The 20731-nt window shown below is 38.8% G+C and overlaps 1 protein-coding gene across 1 annotated transcript in view; it reads right to left on the minus strand.

Moving 5' to 3' along the window:
• Positions 1 to 20731, minus strand: part of LOC122797116 (extracellular calcium-sensing receptor-like) — a 249860-nt gene that overhangs the window by 183193 nt on the left and 45936 nt on the right. The window contains exon 2 of the mRNA XM_044065912.1: positions 391 to 904. Within this exon, the coding sequence (XP_043921847.1) occupies positions 391 to 904 (514 nt within the window). The remainder of the gene's footprint in view (positions 1 to 390; positions 905 to 20731) is intronic.

Genomic DNA, 20731 nt, shown 5'->3' on the forward strand with positions numbered 1-20731 from the left:
AGGACTGGTTGAATAAGAGTTCTTAGGACACATAGTTTTATGATTAATTGCCTCTGTTTCAACTAAGGAGATTTGTTCATCATTTAACTGTTTGAGCTTTGTTGGTTCTGCATTTATTTATTTATTTATTCTATCTACTCTGCAACATGAGCAACAGTACTTGCCAGTGCTTGGTTTGTTTAATTGAATGATTTTAATCACATGGTTAGGTTTAGATTAATTAAGCTAATTGATCACTTTAGAAATGTGTATATATACTTGGTTTTAGAAGATGTTTGTTGTAAGGATCTGAAGAAGCGTGTCTTGGCACACGTGAAAGCGCTTATCTGTTCACAATAAATACATTTTATCCATTTATTGTGGTGGTCGACTTCCAGTTTGTATCCTCACTATACAGGAATTCTTTCAATCCTGGGATCTCTCCTTGCTCATGTGCAAATCCTAGCATTCCATTCAGCATTTCCTTGATGCCCCATCTGGAAAAGTCTGCAGTTACTGACCAAATGGAAGTTCCAACCCAGATTTTCCTAGTCAAGTTATGTGTTGAAGCCTCCTCCATGAAAGGCACCAGGGTCTCAGCAGTAGAGTAAACAACAATTGCTTTTGCCGATGAGCTTTGGATCATCTTAATAACATTGTTGTGCCTTTTTTTGGTGTCAAACACTGAGATGATTTCAAGGAATGCAATACACCCCCCTTGCTTTTCTACTTCTGTTTGGACATTCTCGCTACCAATTCTCCCAAGGTCATTGTTTGAAGCTAATATTCCAATCCACTTCCAGTCAAAATAACTGAGCAATTGAGCTACTGCAAATGACTGAGCTGTGTCTTTTGGGACAGTTCGGAGGAATGAGGGGAAATTTAATTTATCACTTAGTATGGGAAGCACAGAGCCGTAACTAATCTAAGAATCAAATGGAATACTACTTCAGTGTCAGCAATATCAACTGTACCAGAAAAGCATTTAGTTATGAAAAATATTTATGGTATAACATAGATCTTAAATGGATAGTCTATGTATCGCAAATGATTCACATTTTTGCCTCTGAAAGAGATAGCCAAATTTATATGAATCTATGATCCATGATATATTCACAAAATGAAATATGTCAAGGTGGTGAAGCATGAAAAATATTTTTTTACACAGTTTAAACCTATGTTTTACAGAAATATAATATGGCAGAGTATGAAATACACACACACACACACACAAACACACACACACACACACACACACACACACACACACGCACGCACGCACACACACACACACACACACACACACACACACACACACACACACACACACACACACACACACACACACACCTGCACTGGAAGAGGGCAAGGGCTACACTTCTTCACACCTTCAAACATCCTTAATCTGATACCTATAAATCATATCGTGTGATGCTGCATGTCCTGGAAGGTGACTTTCATAAGATTACATGACATATTTCCATATCTCAGTGTAATACATTTGAAAACACAGTTTTACTGGAGTCAGAGAGCAGGATTCATTGACAGAAGGTCTTTATATATTAGAATCTATATAGCTAGTGGTAGGGAATGTATAGACCTAAAATTATTCAAAAAAAGCATGCTCTCATAAACAGGTCTAACTATGAGGAACATAATAAATCTAGGGAGAGCAAGGCTAAATCTGAAGGTCAAAATCATAGAGATGTGTCTAAATCATAACAGTTTAGAGGTATAGGGTAAGCCCTGTAATAAGATGTATTGCTGGTCAAACATGGGGAAAAGTGACTATAGTTAAGGATGAAATATTTACTGCAGTAGACCAGCCAAAAGTCAAAGCAATTCTGTTCAAGTTTGATGTGGCTAGATTGGTGAAACATAAGCATATTTGACAGCACTGATAGAATAATGTAATACTGTAAAAATAAAAATAAAGAGCCAGAGATTGTACGGCAGGAAATGCACATGACTTCCATAAAACATATTAACATGCATATCATATCAACCATTTTATAGAGTAATTAGAAGGTCCTTTTGGACAATCCTGATTTAATAAAAAAGTTGTTTGTTAGAGACAGGCAGTTAACCCATTCCCAGCAAAACACAAAAATATTTTGGTACAAATGGTTGTGGTGTGGAAGTGTTGCCTGTTTATAAATGAAGGAAGAATGCTTCTTTTACCTAGCCTGGGCAATGAATTCTAAAGCAAATTAAGGTTTTCTTGTAACAGTTCTTTTTTTGGTTTACTGTGTCATTTGCTGTACATGTAAAGCTTTTATACAGCAAAAACTAAAAGGGAACCTCAAAATGATGGTCTTACAGATTAACTTAAGAGCAAACACTAAGTGACCTTATATAACCTTAAATGTGCGTGTGTGTGTGTGTGTGTGTGTGTGTGTGTGTGTGTGTGTGTGTGTGTGTGTGTGTATTTTAAGAAAAGTGTACTATGTTTAGAACAAATCACTATTAGTAAAAAAAAAATCAATGAAATTATGTTTCTCTACGTATGTCAACAAAAAAAGAAAACTGATGGAAAAGGGAAAACAGTTTCCTTTTCCAATCAGCTAAACCAAAAATAAAAAACACTTATGTGCAGGCATAATATGTCTGAATAGTGACTACTAGTGAAAAGGTGTTTAGTACCCAGCTGTGTAGAGCTGATGTTATGGGCAGGGGTAGGAATAGGATTAGTGTTAACACACGTGTAAGGTAGTACTTTGGCTCAATCTTCCAGCTACTAATGACAGTGATTCTTCTGAAAATACAGGTTTGGCAACAGATACAACTTTTCACAGTTCCCCAGATCCCAGTGGGAATATGATGACTGTTTTGAGGAATGTCAGGAATAACGTCTTCAGTGATGAAGGAACTGGTCCAAACCATGTCCTTAAAGAATATAAAAAAATCTTACTTTCTATGAACATTAGCTAATTATAAAAAAAAAAAAAGAAAACACAAACTGTGGAAAAAAACAATAACTGCATTTTTATTTCACATTTGTTAACCGGGAAAGTCTGACTTGGAACGAAGCCAATTTTCAGCAGAGGCCTGGAGAGAAATGCTCCAGATGCATGTCTTTGTAACGTCGAAGGAAAACCACATGACCGGAGGGAGGACATGCAGACTCCACACAGAAGGCACCCCGGCCGAGAATTGAACTGTAGAACCTCTTGCTGCGAGGTGACAACACTAAGGCTGTACCACTGCGCTGTACATGAAACAACTGCAGATGCTCACAAGAACCAGATACAACGTTTATTCTATAAATAAACTCTTTCGTCTGCATATAAACTGTGGCAGTATTGATCAAAACTTTTAAAAGTTTTTGAAGGTAGAACATTTTTTAATCTGAAGAAGTCCATGGTTCATATGTAGACGAAAGCACTTACTTATTGAATAAACTCCATACCTGGTGCATGTGGGTGACTGCAGTTGTTGTTAAAAAACAATTAACCTGTTCTCTCAGGAAGTTAGTGGTATGTGCAACAGTGGAAGTGGGAAGGGGCTTATCTTTCTACTAGATGTACTGAATCAATCTGAAAATAAACTTTGCAGGTTTCATTCCTTAATTTAGGACAATCTATATTTTGAATATTATATACAATAGCAATTGATTGTTAAAGGTTTAAAGTACTCTAAGTAATTAATTACTTAATTTATTTATGTATTTATGTTGTTTGTTTACTGGAAAAATATGGTTGAGATAAAACCCTATTTTCTTTGGAAGCCTGGGGAGAAAAGCTCCAAGTACAGACTGTTGACGTAACATAAGTTCAACAATAAGATTTTATTTATTTTTTATTTTTTATTTTTTATTTTATTTTACATTTGTTGACCGGGCTAGTCTAGCTGGATATATGTCCATTTTCAGTAGAAGCTCGGGGAGAAAAGCACCAAGCAAAGGCACAGACAATCAATATTATATATAGTAATAGTTGACAGAAATACAGTAGATGGTTTATAACTGAGGTTCAGTTAGACTTGAAACAAAGCAGTATAGTAGGATATACTAAAACAAAATACATTTAGTGAGCATTTAAGAGATAACAATTAATAAAATTATTGACTAATATACTTTCATTACCACAAGGACTGATAGTGCAGTAGATCAAAAGAATAAAGAGAGCAGCAAGGGGAAGGAGGTGTTAGGGTTAGAGCAGGGACAGAGCCAGTGAGTTTTAAGGAATTCTTTAAGTAGTGTTTTGAGAAGAAGAGTGGAGGTGAGGGTGGTAAGTTCATTAGGAAGTTGGTTCCAACTTTTTCCTATTGTGTTGGAGAAAAGAGAGTCCCCTGCTTTGTTGTTGGATTTAATAGTGGAAACTAGTAGCTTATTAGCTGATCGAAGTGTAGTACGATTTTTGTAGGGGGTGATCAGATTATTGAGGATTGGGGTATTGTTAGGATGATAGAGAATCTTATGGGAGATGACAAGTTGTTGGCATAGCAGTTGGTTCTGCAGTTCTAACCATCCCAGTTGTTTGATGTTGTGACAATGGTGGGTTCTAAAGGGGGTGCCAGTGGCAAATCTGGCTATATTATTGTAACATGCTGAGAGTTTGGAGAGGTTGCTTTTAGAAAGATTAGTATATATTGCAGAGGTATTGAATAGGGTAGAAATCAGATGGGTCTGGGAAATGGTTATCCTGGCAGAAGGGGTTAGGAAGGGTTTGATTCTGTAAAGGGTGCCAAGTTTTTTGTTAACAGACTTTATTGTAGAGTTAATATGGTGATCATAGCTAAGGTGGTTATCAATTGTTACTCCCAGTAGACGGGTAGTAGTGTCAGGGGATATGTTAGTACCATTGTTAGAGGTTACAGTGAAGTACAGTTGAGATGACTTAAAAGTAGGAGCAAAGAGCAATAATTTAGTTTTTTTGGGGTTCAGCAGGAGACCATGTTGCAAGAACCAGTTTTCAGCACTGTTAAATATGAATTGGGTGATTGACTGGAGAGAGGTTATGGACTTGGCTGAACAAATTAAGGTAGAATCATCTGCATATTGTATGCAGGTGGCTTGTGGAATTGTGGTATGTAGGTTATTTATAAATAAAGAGAAGAGAAGAGGACCTAAAATAGAGCCTTGAGGTACTCCTATGTTCACAGGGAGTGGTGTGGTAAGATTATTATTCCAGAGTACGGCTTGGTGTCGGTTTTCCAGACAGGATTTAAACCATTGCAATGCCTGTGCATCAAGTGATTGGACCTTTAGTATGTCAATAAGCAAGTTATGATTCACCATATTGAAGGCCTTTGAAAGGTCAATTAAAAGTGTAGATGAAAATGTGTTATTGTTTCGGTTTTTGTTTATGGTGTCAGAGAAGGATGGCAGGGCAGTTGTTGTGCTATGGAATGGTCTAAAACCATGTTGGCAGCTTGCAAGCAAGTTATTCTGGAGAAGGTGGTCAAGTAGTTGTCTGTGAATGCATTTCTCTATTATTTTAGCTATTGGAGAGAGTAAGGCAATGGAGCGAATGTTGGAAAGTTCAGTAGATGGGCCACCTATGTGTAGAGGGATGATATGTGATACTTTCCATAATGATGGGATTTTGCTTTCTGAGATTGTTCTATTTATAAGTATGGAGATGGGATAGGCAATGGCTTTAGCTGCAATTTGCAGGAATTCAGCAGGAAGACAATCAGCAGAAGGGGTGCAGGGCTTAAGTTTTAAGAGGAGGTTGCATATGAAGGATGCGGGTACTGGTTTTATATGAAAGGTAGGAGATGGAGTATTAGTGGTATCTAACTGGGAAGAGGTGACAGGTGTCAAAGTATTAACTAGGGTTAGAAAGTAGTTATTAAAGGCATCTGGAATCTGGTTGGCATTATTATGGTTGAAGCCTGAGGGGGCAGGAGTTGTAGAGTGGCCTGGCTTAAGAAGATTATTTATGCCTGACCAGAATCTTTGTGGTTTTTGTTGGTGGGTTTGTTGGAGGTGAAGGTAATATTCTTTTTTTGTCTTGGAGAATTTGTTTTTTGGTGGCATTTCTTAATTGTTTGAAGTGGAGGTGATCTGATGGGTTTTTTGTGGCTCTCCATTTGGCCCAGATTTTATTTTTGAGGAGGATCTTTTGTTTGGTTAGTTTTGAGAGCCAGGGGGTGGTTTTGGTCTTTATTCGGGAAGTGTGATATGGGGCATGGAAATCTAGGATTTGAAGGAATCTGGTATTGAAATAGGTCACTGCTTCATCAAGTTGAAGATGAAACACAGGTGACCAGTCACATGCTTTTAGTTCATTTTGGAAACTGACTGGGTTAAAGTGTTTTTGGATTGGGAGGTTTTAAAAGTATTAGTGTTAGGGCTATGAACTTTTTGTTTAATAATATAGGTTAGCATATGGTCACTAATGTCATCAGGAAGGGTTTCTGGTTTATAAGTATCAACATGGCTGTCGTGTAGTATCCAGTCAAGGGTGGATTCCTTACTGCTTGGCTTATGGATTCTAGTAGGAGTGGTTATTATTTGAGAGAAACCGTGAAGATTTATGTGATTGGTAGGATTAGGAGAATTACAGGTTGCCCAGTCTATATAAAAGTCGCCTAAGACAATGGCTTCCTGAGGTAGGTTTGTAGAGAGGTAGCTAAGAATATTTTCCAGAGTGCTGATATTATTTCCAGGGGGGAGATATGTGCAAATTATATAGATAGATTTTGAGTTGTTAATTTGGAGTTTTATACTGAGGGTTTCAGCATTTTTATCTGAGGGTAGGGGCATATTGAGAGGTAAGATTTGGAGTTCAGATTTGTATAAAATGGCTACTCCTCCTCCCTTTTTATTATTGCGGTCACATCCCAGGATATTATATCTGGGAGGGGTAATCTCCTGGTTCAGAGTTGAGGGCTTTAGCTATGTCTCTGTAATACAGAGAATATTGAATGAGTGCACATCTAAGAGTGCATGTAAGTGGGAAATATTATTGTTGATGCTGCGGATGTTAAGGTGAGCTATCAAAAGGGAGTTAGATGATCTATTAGAGAGAGTGATAGTAGGAGGGGTTGGGTTGTGGTGGTTAGTGGGAATAACAGTATGAGGGCCAGGGTTTGGATGCACATCACCATCCAGTAGTGGGTGTTTTTGAGGAAGCTGAATAGACTTAAGAAGTTTATAGTGATTGTTTAGGGTTTTTCTGATATGGAAGTAAGCCATATGGGTACATCTATGATACTTAGGACTTATATAGATAGAGATGGAGGTTATGTTAACTGTGGCTGAGTAAGTTTATATGGGAGATGGGTAGGGTTTGCTGGTAGGGGTGGTGTTCTCCAGGAAAGTCAGCATGTTCAAAGAAGGTTAATGTATATGGTATAGTAAGACAAGCAAGAGTAGTAGTTAGGAGTAGTAGGTTTGTGTATGTATCCTTGTGTGAAGGGGTCATAGTGATGTGTAGATAAGTTGTTAGGGTATGTTGAGGGGAGAAATGAGGTAAGTAGAGAGAGGATGGGGGAGGAAGAGGGTGTTGTAAGAGGCTAGAGAGTAGATAAAAGTAGTGAGCAATGGAGTGAAATAAAGGTGAATGGTAAGAGAGGGGCTATATAAAGGTGAAATGGAAGGAGAGAGGCTGTATAATATTAATAAAAGTGCTGAAGAGATTGTACCTGATGAGGTAAATAATTATTAAGAACTTGTAGAGGTAGGGGGTGGGGCTGTTAAGTAGAAGAGGTAAGGGATAGGGTGTTATATAGAGGGGGTGTGGTTACAGAAGTATAAGGCTAGGATCACTGGGGGTGGGTGGGAATTGGGGGTAGGGTAGGGGAGCGGAGTGAGCCCACAGGGCGAACGGAGCGGGTCACAGCAGCTAAAACGTTTACAGAGACAATCAGAGAAGATGCGATGCCTGAAGCAGAGAAAGTGGTCACAGGTAAGTAGATGGTGGTAAGGAAGTTAACAGAAGCAAAGGATGGTGGAGTGGGGGAGCTAAAAGAGAGAGAAAAATAGTATGAAGGAGGGAGAAGAAATGAGAAGGGGAGTGAGAGGACCCAGGAAGTTTAGCAACTAGGAAAGGGGTGGAAAAAGTGATAGGAATCAGGAAAAGATAAAGTAGAGGAAGGGTTGTAAGCCAAGGCTGGATTAGAGTGCCACCTAGTGGGCAGGGAGCAGATTGCAACTATCCATAAAAGTGTTAGATAGAGGTGTTACAGAGAAATGGAGCCAGGGGAAAGGCAAAAATGTACCAGGGGAAGACAAATAGGTACAGGGACAGAGAGGAGTCTGGCTGCTGGCTTTCTGACTCAGTGGCTAGGGTTCATTCTAGGCTAGGTACAGTGTAAATATTAGGAAAAAAAATAATCAACCTGTGACTAATTACAGAGGTACAGTATGATTATTACAGATCAATTTAATGTCTAGGACCAGGGTGGAACATACTTCCTTGATCTTTAAGCAACAGGGAAAAAAGACTCCACAACAGCAGAAGTTGGAGACCAGTCTTTAGGATGGTTGAAGGTAGTTAGAAGGGGTCCTTAGTGACTAGGCAGGTCCTTACGTGCAGGATGGGAGCTAAAGAACTAGGAAGATTACAAAGAATAAGGTTTAAATTAGGTGAGAGGTCATTGTAGCATGCTAGTAATACTGTTAAGACAAGTAGGGTACAGACACAGAAACAGGAAGTATTATACAATGTGTAAGGTTGCAAGGATCATGTTCCTAAATTTGTGCTTCAAGATTGCTACTATCACATAATCTAAGCATTCCTATAAAAGGCACAAGTATAATTTGGGAGAATGCACTTTAAAATCTCAAGCTAGACAGCAAGCAAAAGTAACATGCTAAGCCTAAGTAGCCTATAGTATAACACAATTCAAGGTAGCTATATTCACATAGCTTGCACATTCAAAATTGTGGAATATGCCCTCTTTAAATATCAAGCAAAAATAGCAAGCAAAAATAACATACTATGCCTATCTTTGTTAACAAGTCGCAGTTATAATTATTACAATTCAATTAAGAAATCAATCAAGTAGACACGTACATTAATGCTGGATAAATATTTGCATGAGGCAAGATAAGGTATTTCAAGAAATCTGCACAAGTTTCCTAATATATGTGAAGCTAGCAGCAACCAGGACAGAGATTGAGCGTGACTCCCACTAAGGTTATTCAATAAGAGCGCTTACTTAGCATCAGTTAACATATATAAATATCTTAAACTAATGGGGGAAAAACATTGACGGTTGTTCAGCACACTTTGAAACCAGGAGACAGAAGTGGACACATTATCCAGTAATTGAAGCAGGTTGTGGGTCGCTCTGTAAGATATTGTATGCAGAGTCCAGTACAATACTAACTGCAGAAGTCAGATAAGCCTTAGGTGTAGCAGAACGCTATCATGAAATTGAAATAAAATGATACGCTGTAGCAGGAGAGCGAGCTACCGCTCTGTAAGATATTGTATGCAGAGGCCAGTACAATACTAACTGCAGAGGCCAGATAAGCCTTAGGTGTAGCAGAACGCTACCGTGAAATTGAAATAAAAAGATACGCTCTGGCAGGAGAGTGAGCTACAAGGCAGAGTACAGAGATATACTCTGGCGTGAGAGCGAGCTGCAGGGCCGAGTACTTGAGGTACTAATTGAGCACGCTAAATAGAGGTTCAGTTAACTTTTTTTATTTCTGGATCACGGAGCAGATAATTATTATAACCCTGGACTTGAATTAAATTATATGCTCTAGCAGGTGAGCAAGCTGCAAGGCAGAGTACAATGATGTGCTCTAGCAGGAGAGTGAGCTGCAAGGCAGAGTACCCAAGGTGCTAAATAAGCTCATTCAGTTACCTTTATTTTCTTTCTGCATCAGACAGCAGGAAAGTTAAGATGTACGCTGGGTGGTATTGGAGCAATACGTTATAAAAATAATCAAGTATACCAGGATGAGAGCGCTATAAGTGTAGTGTAAAAAAAATATCTACGCTTACAGCAAGGGAGTATAAACGTATTCTAAAAATACAGCACAAACTGTTTGCAAAAGTATTGCACTCTTGGTTGTAGAGCGATATTTAGTTCAGTATTCCCACATATGAATGCTAAGATAACTAGCTGATATCAGTCGCTTTATGTAGGGCGGCATTTGAAAATGCACACAGCAACAACTGAGCTAGTCCACGTGGGAGGCACTTCTCAACCAGGTCGCCGCTAGGTACCCCTACCTCACTGATGATCAAAAGGACACAGATTAAAACAAACAGCTTAACAGCATATTGTAAACCTTGGCAGGAAAAACACTCTACAATCGCATAAATGGATTACTATTTGCCGATTGTTACCCAGAGATAAGCTGCAGTAAAATCTAACTGAGCATAACTAGAAAGAGAACTTTGCGGAGCTAGAATTAGCATCAAACCTACTAGTTAATATGATAGGCAAGTAACATCAATATTCTGAATGATTAAAAGGTCAAAATGATATACTGTTAAAGTACTTACAATTAGATCCTATGATTTGGAGCCAGGGACGCGCAGCAGCCAGGGTGGGTAAAAGGATAATAAAGGAAGGTGCCACGAATGGTCTTCCCTTAAATGCCTTTGGAGCAGGATGTGAGGTGCGAGGAGGAGGGGCAAAAGGAGGGCCAGGGCAGGTAGATAAGGGAGGGGCAAAGATAGTCTGCAAAGGTACCAGGAGAGGTAGGTTCCACAATATTGCTCATTAAAAAGTAACTCAGAAAGAGTGAGAAAAGGGGTTGAGTGTTAGGAGTGAGTGTAATAAAGCTACAGGGAGGGATAAGGGGGGATGTAGAGAAAAGTATGTAAGGAGAGCTAAGGGAGGTTTTACAGCAGCTAAAAAGTTTACAGAGACAATCAGAGAGGATGCAATGCCTGAAGCAGAGAAAGTGGTCACAGGTAAGTAGATGGTGGTAAGGAAGTTAACAGGAGCAAAGGATGGTGGAGTGGGGGAGCTAAAAGAGAGAGAAAAATAGTATGAAGGAGGGAGAAGAGATGAGAAGGGGAGTGAGAGGACCCAGGAAGTTTAGCAACTAGGAAAGGGGGTGGAAAAAGTGATAGGAATAAGGAAAAGATAAAGTAGAGGAAGGGTTGTAAGCCAAAGCTGGATTAGAGTGCCACCTTGTGGGCAGGGAGCAGATTGCAACTATCCATAAAAGTGTTAGAGGTGATACAGAGAAATGGAGCCAGGGGGAAGGCAAAAACGTACCAGGGGAAGACAAATAGGTACAGGGACATAGAGGAGTCTGGCTGCTGGCTTTCTGACTCAGTGGCTAGGGTTCAGTCTAAGCTAGGTACAGTGTAAATATTAGGAAAAAAAAATAATCAACCTGTGACTAATTACAGAGGTACAGTATGATTATTACAGATCAATTTAATGTCTAGGACCAGGGTGGAACATACTTCCTTGATCTTTAAGCAACAGGGAAAAAAGACTCCACAACAGCAGAAGTTGGAGAACAGTCTTTAGGATGGTTGAAGGTAGTTAGAAGGGGTCCTTAGTGACTAGGCAGGTCCTTACGTGCAGGATGGGAGCTAAAGAGCTTTGAAGATTACAAAGAATAAGGTTTAAATTAGGTGAGAGGTCATTGTAGCATGCTAGTAATACTGTTAAGACAAGTAGGGTACAGACACAGAAACAGGGAGTATTATACAATGTGTAAGGTTGCAAGGATCACGTTCCTAAATCTGTGCTTCAAGATTGCTACTATCACATAATCTAAGCATTCCTATAAAAGGAACAAGTATAATTTGGGAGAATGCACTTTAAAATCTCAAGCTAGACAGCAAGCAAAAGTAACATGCTAAGCCTAAGTAGCCTATAGTATAACACAATTCAAGGTAGCTATAATCACATAGCTTGCACATTCAAAATTGTGGAATATGCCCTCTTTAAATATCAAGCAAAAATGGCAAGCAAAAATAATATACTATGCCTATCTTTGTTAACAAGTCGCAGTTATAATTATTACAATTCACTTAAGAAATCAATCAAGTAGACACGTACATTAATGCTGGATAAATATTTGCATGAGGCAAGATAAGGTATTTCAAGAGGTCTGCACAAGTTTCCTAATATATGTGAAGCTAGCAGCAACCAGGACAGAGATTGAGCATGACTCCCACTAAGGTTATCCAATAAGAGCGCTTACTTAGCATCAGTTAACATATATAAATATCTTAAACTAATGGGGGAAAAACATTGACGGTGTTCAGCACACTTTGAAATCAGTAGACAGAAGTGGACACATTATCCAGTAATTGAAGCAGGTTGTGGGTCGCTCTGTAAGATATTGTATGCAGAGTCCAGTACAATACTAACTGCAGAAGCCAGATAAGCCTTAGGTGTAGCAGAACGCTATCATGAAATTGAAATAAAATGATACGCTGTAGCAGGAGAGTGAGCTACCGCTCTGTAAGATATTGTATGCAGAGGCCAGTACAATACTGACTGCAGAGGCCAGATAAGCCTTAGGTGTAGCAGAATGCTACCATGAAATTGAAATAAAAAGATACGCTCTGGCAGGAGAGCAAGCTACAAGGCAGAGTACAGAGATATACTCTAGCGTGAGAGCGAGCTGCAGGGCCGAGTACTCGAGGTACTAATTGAGCATGCTAAATAGAGATTCAGTTAACTTTCTTTTATTTCTGGATCACGGAGCAGATAATTATTATAACCCTGGACTTGAATTAAATGATATGCTCTAGCAGGCGAGCAAGCTGCAAGGCAGAGTACAATGATGCGCTCTAGCAGGAGAGCGAGCTGCAAGACAGAGTACCCCAGGTGCTAAATAAGCTCATTCCGTTACCTTTATTTTCTTTCTGCATCAGACAGCAGGAAAGTTAAGATGTACGCTGGGTGGTATGGGAGCAATACATTATAAAAATAATCAAGTTCGCCAGGATGAGAGCGCTACAAGTGTAGTGTAAATAAAAATATCTACGGTTACAGCAAGGGAGTATAAACGTATTCTAAAAATACAGCACAAGCTGTTTGCAAAAGTACTGCACTCTTGGTTGTAGAGCGATATTTAGTTCAGTATTCCCACATATGAATGCTAAGATAACTAGTTGATATCAGTCGCTTTGTGTAGGGCGGCATTTGAAAATGTACACAGCAACAACTGAGCTAGTCCACGTGGGCGGCACTTCAAGACCAGGTCGCCGCTAGGTACCCCTACCTCATTGATAATCAAAAGGACACAGATTAAAACAAACAGCTTAACAGCACATTGTAAACCTTGGCAGGAAAAACACTCTACAATCGCATAAATGGATTACTATTTGCCGATTGTCACCCAGAGATAAGCTACAGTAAAATCTAACTGAGCATAATTAGAAAGAGAACTTTACGGAGCTAGAATTAGCATCAAACCTACAAGTTAATATGATAGGCAAGTAACATCAATATTCTGAATGATTAAAAGGTCAAAATGAGATACTGTTAAAGAACTTAAAATTTGATCCTATGATTTGGAGCCAGGGACGCGCAGCAGCCAGGGTGGGTAAAAGGATAATAAAGGAAGGTGCCAGGAATGGTCTTCCCATAAATGCCTTTGGAGCAGGATGTGAAGTGCGAGGAGGAGGGGCAAAAGGAGGGCCAGGGCAGGTAAATAAGGGAGGGGCAAAGATAGTCCGCAAAGGTACCAGGAGAGGTAGGTTCCACAATATTGCTCATTAAAAAGTAACTCAGCAAGAGTGAGAAAAGGGTTTGAGTGTTAGGAGTGAGTGTAATAAAGCTACAGAGAGGGATAAGGGGGGATGTAGAGAAAAGTATGTAAGGAGGGCTAAGGGAGGTTTCACAGCAGCTAAAAAGTTTACAGAGACAATCAGAGAGGATGCATTGCCTGAAGCAGAGAAAGTGGTCACAGGTAAGTAGATGGTGGTAAGGAAGTTAACAGGAGCAAAGGATGTGGAGTGGGGGAGCTAAAAGAGAGAGAAAAATAGTATGAACGAGGGAGAAGAGATGAGAAGAGGAGTGAGAGGACCCAGGACGTTTAGCAACTAGGAAAGGGGGTGGAAAAAGTGATAGGAATCAGGAAAAGATGAAGTAGAGGAAGGGCAAGTCAAGGCTGGATTAGAGTGCCACCTAGTGGGCAGGGAGCAGATTGCAACTATCCATAAAAGTGTTAGATAGAGGTGATACAGAGAAATGGAGCCAGGGGGAAGGCAAAAACGTACCAGGGGAAGACAAATAGGTGCAGGGACAGAGAGGAGTCTGGCTGCTGGCTTTCTGACTCAGTGGCTAGGGTTCATTCTAAGCTAGGCACAGTGTAAATATTAGGAAACAAAATAATCAACCTGTGACTAATTACAGAGGTACAGTATGATTATTACAGATCAATTTAATGTCTAGGACCAGGGTGGAACATACTTCCTTGATCTTTAAGCAACGGGGAAAAAAGACTCCACAACAGCAGAAGTTGGAGACCAGTCTTTAGGATGGTTGAAGGTAGTTAGAAGGGGTCCTCAGTGACTAGGCAGGTCCTTACGTGCAGGATGGGAGCTAAAGAGTTCCTTGATCTTTAAGCAACAGGGAAAAAAGACTCCACAACAGCAGAAGTTGGAGACCAGTCTTTAGGATGGTTGAAGGTAGTTAGAAAGGGTCCTTAGTGACTAGGCAGGTCCTTACGTGCTGGATGGGAGCTAAAGAGAATTAGATTGTATGATTTGGAGCCAGGCACACGCAGCAGCCAGGGTGGGTAAAAGGATAATAAAGGAAGATCTTAGGAATTTGAACAAATGACAGTAAAAAAGAAAGTTGAATAGTAAATACATAAAATATATATATATATATACAAGGATACAGTGATAAGTACAGTTATCGTAGGTGATAACTGGTCTAACAGCCATCAGAGGCCTTTCTAAGCTTAGCCATGCTTTCCCTATGTAAATGACAGAATAAGTTATCCATATTGGCTGGGTTTAGTTGGGTGGCCGAGCTTTTTGGGGACAAAGCTGCCAGTCCAGGAGTAAACTTCTGATTCTGATTCCCCAATCATTGGCACAGGTTTAATTTAAATAGAGTCAGAAACAAACTCTGATTCACAAGGATGGGAAACTTGTTCCAGAGTACGGGTAGCCTCTAAGACACACATAACTATGTCTCTAGCATGTTCTTTTTATGATGCAGATGAGGTCTAGGTACTTCGATTTGGCATATCTATTTCTGTTTTTGATATGTGGATGTGCAGCACGTCCATCAGTACTGGATCAGATGATGTCTTGTATGCCAGGCATAGATCACCTCTCAACAGTCTGTAATAGACTGAGTATAAAGATAAGCCTTTGAGACAGTCTGCATTTTCTATGTGGTTTAAACCTTGTATTCTTTTTGTGAGGAACCTCTGGGGTGTTCCAGTTGTTGCATATGCCTAGACAGGTATATACTAAAGGGAAAATTGTACTCAATGATTGGCCTAATGAGTGCAGTGGGACAATGACATTGTTGGACCTTGATGTTATATTCTTGAATATAAGTTCAGCAATATACAATGATTTCATTACAACAGTAGACATATGATGGCCAAGTCAAAGGTCAAGTCACTTTCCACATATGTTCCCACATCCCTAAACACTGGATCTACTCTTAGGGGTGCATTGTCTATGTGGTAATTCTCAGAGGTAGCCATCTTTCCAAAGGATGCTAATATATGTTTTTTGGTACTCAGATTTAGAGCATGGCTCTGGTACCAATTGAGGATATCAGTGTCATTAGGCAATTCTATGATTGTGCTGGGCATGTAGTCATCTGCAAATTTGGTCAACAAGTGGGCTTTGATGTTAGCTTTGAGTTCTGAAGAGTAGATGCCAAAAGGGAGTGGCATTAGCACCAAGTCCAGAGGGACCCCACTAATAACTGACCATTTTGTGGAGATAGAGTCTCCCATCCTAGCATTATGTGTCCTATCTGTAAGCCATTTGGCTATTCACTGGTTGACAGAGGGGTTTACTCCTACTTTCATGAGTTTATCTGCAATGCCCAAATGTAGAATAATGTCAAAAGCTTTGGCAGGGTCAAGATAAGAATTGTGTACTATTTCACCCTCATCCATCGCTTTAGTGAATTTCTTGAAAAAGTTCACCACATTGATTAGGCACAATTTGCCTTCGACAAAACCAAACTGTGTTGGACCCAGATTATGAAGGTTTCCTATATCTCTATTTATAATACTCATAATAATTCTTTCCATGGTAATACATACCAGATTAGTCAGATTTATGGGTCTGAAGTTACCCAGGTCAGTAGATGGCCTACCCTTGTGAAGAGATATAACTGTTGCAATCCTCCATTCACTAGGCACAAAGCCAATTAAGATGCTATGGCTGAACAGCGATTTTGGATGTCATGATAACTCATGATTCATACTATTCAGGAGGAATTCCATGAAATCATCAGGGCCCATTTATGCAATGTTCATTGCCTTGGAGAGTGCACTGGCGACTTGTTTGGTAGTGATATATTGAGGGTATCTCTTGAGAGGTGTCATGGAAACAGCTGTGAAATTGGAGCTAATTGGAGCTAAATTCATCAACCAATAGGTTTTCTATATCTTCTGGTTCCATATAAACAGTTCTGTTTACAGTTAGTTCATCACACTGTTGCATATTACCTTTGAGGTTGCAGACATAGCTGAAGAAGCCCTTGTGCTTGTCCTTTGCCTTTGAGACTACCTGTACCACAGATGTAGCCTTGGTGGACTGGATAAGACTCCTGAGTTGTTGCTTTAGTTTAATATGGGGTTTCTTGCCTCTCTTGGCATTGCACTTCCTAGTTTTTGCCAGAGTTCTCTTCCATTTATTATGCAACTTGTTGATACTGGAATTCCACAAGGGTGGCTTGTTCTTTGAATTAGTCTTGTGCTTATTATGGGTAGGTAAAGCTGCATTGTTGTAGGAATGCATTGCTTTACTGCATAATAGCCCTCCACCTATCAATGTGTGCTACTTCTTTAACACATTGGCATGTACTTAGTACTCTTATGCTTTGTTTGGGTTCAAAATCCACATAAGGTTTTCATATTCTGTTCCATGTGCAACACATTTTCAAAGTACTTTATCAGCTATAATACTGTAGAATATGCATATGCTCCATTTCAATAATATGAATATGTGTATTAGTTTTATTGTGTATAAATGCCTACCACAAGTTGTCAGTGGAAACCTTTTGTATGTAGGGGACAGGTCCCCCTGAGTCCCATCCCCGCTAACTATATTCAACAACTCCAGGATAACACAACAGTGGCGAAGAGTGCATTCCATATTCTTTATTTAGTATTTCAACATTATGTACCTGCAACATTTTACACTTTCAACATTTTTGCTTGCAACCATATGTGTGTACATTTCTACTTCACAAATTCAAATTACCACAACATCGAGTCTGAAAACATTGAGACCATAACATCTAATTTCCAAAACAGTGAAAATTGAAAACATCAAATGTTGTAACGTCAGCTACGTTAACATCCTAATGCTGTAGAATGTACAGCTTGTAGTATCACTTTAAGAAGTTATTTACTGTACTAAACAAACATGACGGAGGTAGCATTTAATGCTGAAAGATTATTTTTGAGCTTTTACGGTAAATGTTTGTAAGAAACAGATAAGGAAGCTTTTATTCTTGAGTTTAGATTTATAAGCTTGACAGAAATGGTGGCAGTGGTAGTTAAAGTGGTGGGACAAGTGACTAGGAGGGGAAGTGTTTATGTTGGATGTGTCTAGGTGTTCTGTGTACAGAACATTTGCATGTGTGAAACATATGGAGATCACAGTACAGTGGGGAGCAGGAAATTTACCTTTTCTCCACTGTAGAGTTGGTATATCTAATTTGTAGGGGGGTGGGGTGCAGGGGGTGCAGGCCCTTGAAAAAACATAAAAAAGGTATGATCTGGAGTGTGCAAGCACGGATATAATATTTTAGGTGTTAGAGGGAATAGTGTTGCAAAGACTTAGCTGAAACAGTGTTTTTGATGTTATGTACCTGCAATGTTTAGAATGTCGATCTTATGGACATTCAACATTTTGACATTTAGATGTTATGGTTTCAATGCTTTGTACTTTAAAGTTGGTTTTTTTTTTGAGTATTTGAAGTACATCCATGGGTACATATATTTATCATGCATATGGAATATATATCTTGTGTATGTATATCTATATCTATTTATTTATCTGTATATACATATCATCTATATAGATATATATATACCTTTTACATATCTATGTAGTTAGTTATTTTACAGTCATTGAAGTCCAAATTGATGATTATGAGGTAGAAATATACATGTGTACATTCATATACTTACATTTTACTGTACACACAGCAACAGGATTGGTTGATGATATAACCCATTGCTCATGATGATGATGAGTAGGTCAACTTTACCATCATAAATCATGACATATTTACATTATATTTACCATACATTCAATATTGCACAGTTTCCTGAGTTACAGAAAATGTATGCAGCATTACAGTGTGGGTTACATGTTTATTCGCAGCTGATACTTGGCAGTACGACAGGACCTCATTCTATATTTTTGTTACAGCATAGCAAGAGTAGCCAGACAAGTAGGGTTCTGAAGTCTCAAGTAGACAGAGGTTGCTGTTGTAGGTTTTAATTTAGCATTCTGTAGGTTGTTGCCAGGTATCCTTGTGTCAAGATAATTGTGCATGTATGAGTAGTTCCATGTGGTCATGATACACAGCCTTAGTAAAATAGATGACATATGCTCACATGTTTACATTTAATATTATAACTTTATCCATTGAAATGATGTCATTATCCAGTCCTTGTGCAACTTCTATGTACAATGGCATAAAACATATACATTACTAAACTTTCAATATTTTTTCTTTCTTTGTATCTTCCCATGGGTTCAAAGGATAGATCCAAAAATAGATCCATATGCACTGAGCATATGAACAACCTAGAGGAGCACCCCTTGGAGAGAGGTATGGCTTGTATGTCTGTAGTTTGCTGGTGTGGTTGCTCCTTCAATTTTACTTGGCTTTCATTGTTTCCATTTATATATGATTATGCAGTGGAGTTCAGTAATAGTAAATGTTTATACATGCCTCCCATAATGCAACATCAATTATGTTTTCAAATAGTTGTTATTCTCACATGCAACACAGATGCTATACTCATGCAGATATTTTCATTTGCAGGTTATAGTGTGATGTTAATTTTAGTACTGACTATTGTATTGTCAAATTCACTTTGCTGACACAAGTGAAATTATAGTCACCTGTTATGTACCATTCTCGGAGGGCAGCTGGAGTTGTATACATGCTGTGTGTTTTTGTTCTCTTTGTACTTGCTGGTGGTAGTAGTATTCACAGCTGCTGATAGTATTAATAGATTATCACAATAAATTGTAAATATTATCCATATATGATAAGGATGCTTTTTTACCTTCATGGCGAGTGTCTCTTTTCTGTTCAGTTATTGGATGTGTCTCTTGTTTCACCTTGTCAGAAATGGTGATGGAGATGTGTCACTGGGTTGGGATTGGGTTCTGGAGTTACTGCACAAACATAAGCGTGCAGCTGTATGTGTTTGTAATTAACTGTATCAAGGTGTGCTTCTGTTGTGAGTTCTGCACTATAAAGTTCTCCATGAGCACATACTGTTTAATGCTGACAGACATATATATAATGTGTCACCTGCATGTGTTTGGTGACAGATGTTGTTATGCTAAGGTTTCAATAGTATGTATTTATATATGTTATGTAAGTATAGCTGCACATAGTTATGGTGTATGTTCTCAGAATAATGTGGAAAGCTCTGAACACTACATTCTACTCTCAATGTGATGTTAAGATGGTTTCAGGAGTTATATTATCCATAATATAATTTCTTACTAGTTTGCATGCACACTGCTATACTTCCATGGAATGTACACATGTGGAAGTCTGCTTAATAACAAATATCTAAGCTGGGATTTATCTGTGTGTTTAACATGTCACCATCACATTACATTATTACTTTATGGTATTGTAATATTAACACCACAATTTTTTGGGGGGAGTGTGTCATTCAACTGGCAGTATATGAAGTTGAGAATGCTAGTTTTATATACATGCACACGCATGCACACATGTATATATATATATATATATATATATATATATATATATATATGTGTGTGTGTGTGTGTGTGTGTGTGTGTATGTGTGCGAGCATGTGTGTGTGTGTGTGTGTGTGTGTGTGTGTGTATATATATATATATATATATATATATATATATATATATCTAGAGAGAGAGAGCGAGACAGTTGGAGTCTTGTCATATCCCATTACATGCTTTGTATGTCTTTGGGCAGGTGTCTTGTGGGATGTGCGATATTTTGTCACTGAGATCCACGTACATTAGCCTATCATTATTCCTGCACTCCTGCAGGATGTTTTAGGCGATGATGTCATTGGATATCCCTGTGTTCTATTTTGGGAACACAGTCACTCAGCTGGCATATAAATTTACAAAGATGCCATACATGTAGGCTTTGCATAGTAAGTTGGACATGCACGAGTCCTTGTTTAAAGTAAGTAATGTAATCAACATGACAGCCTTCTTTATAATTTTATTGTGTTAATAATCTGCATGAACTGATATTGTTAGGCTAACTACATCATACCACATGTCTGCACATCAATGTACTTGTACAGTGCACAGCAGATATCTGTGATAACAATGATGCATGTCGCATTCCAATATATAAATGTCATAGGCAGCTGCCATTGTTCTGTAATGTTTGTCCACTTTGATTAACACCTTTTTTGCCTAAGGATTATGCATATATGATCCATTTGCATATA

The sequence above is a fragment of the Protopterus annectens genome, chromosome 3.part0, assembly GCF_019279795.1.
Source record: "Protopterus annectens isolate FY-2018-M chromosome 3.part0, PAN1.0, whole genome shotgun sequence".
NCBI classification, from domain to species: Eukaryota; Metazoa; Chordata; order Ceratodontiformes; family Protopteridae; genus Protopterus; species Protopterus annectens.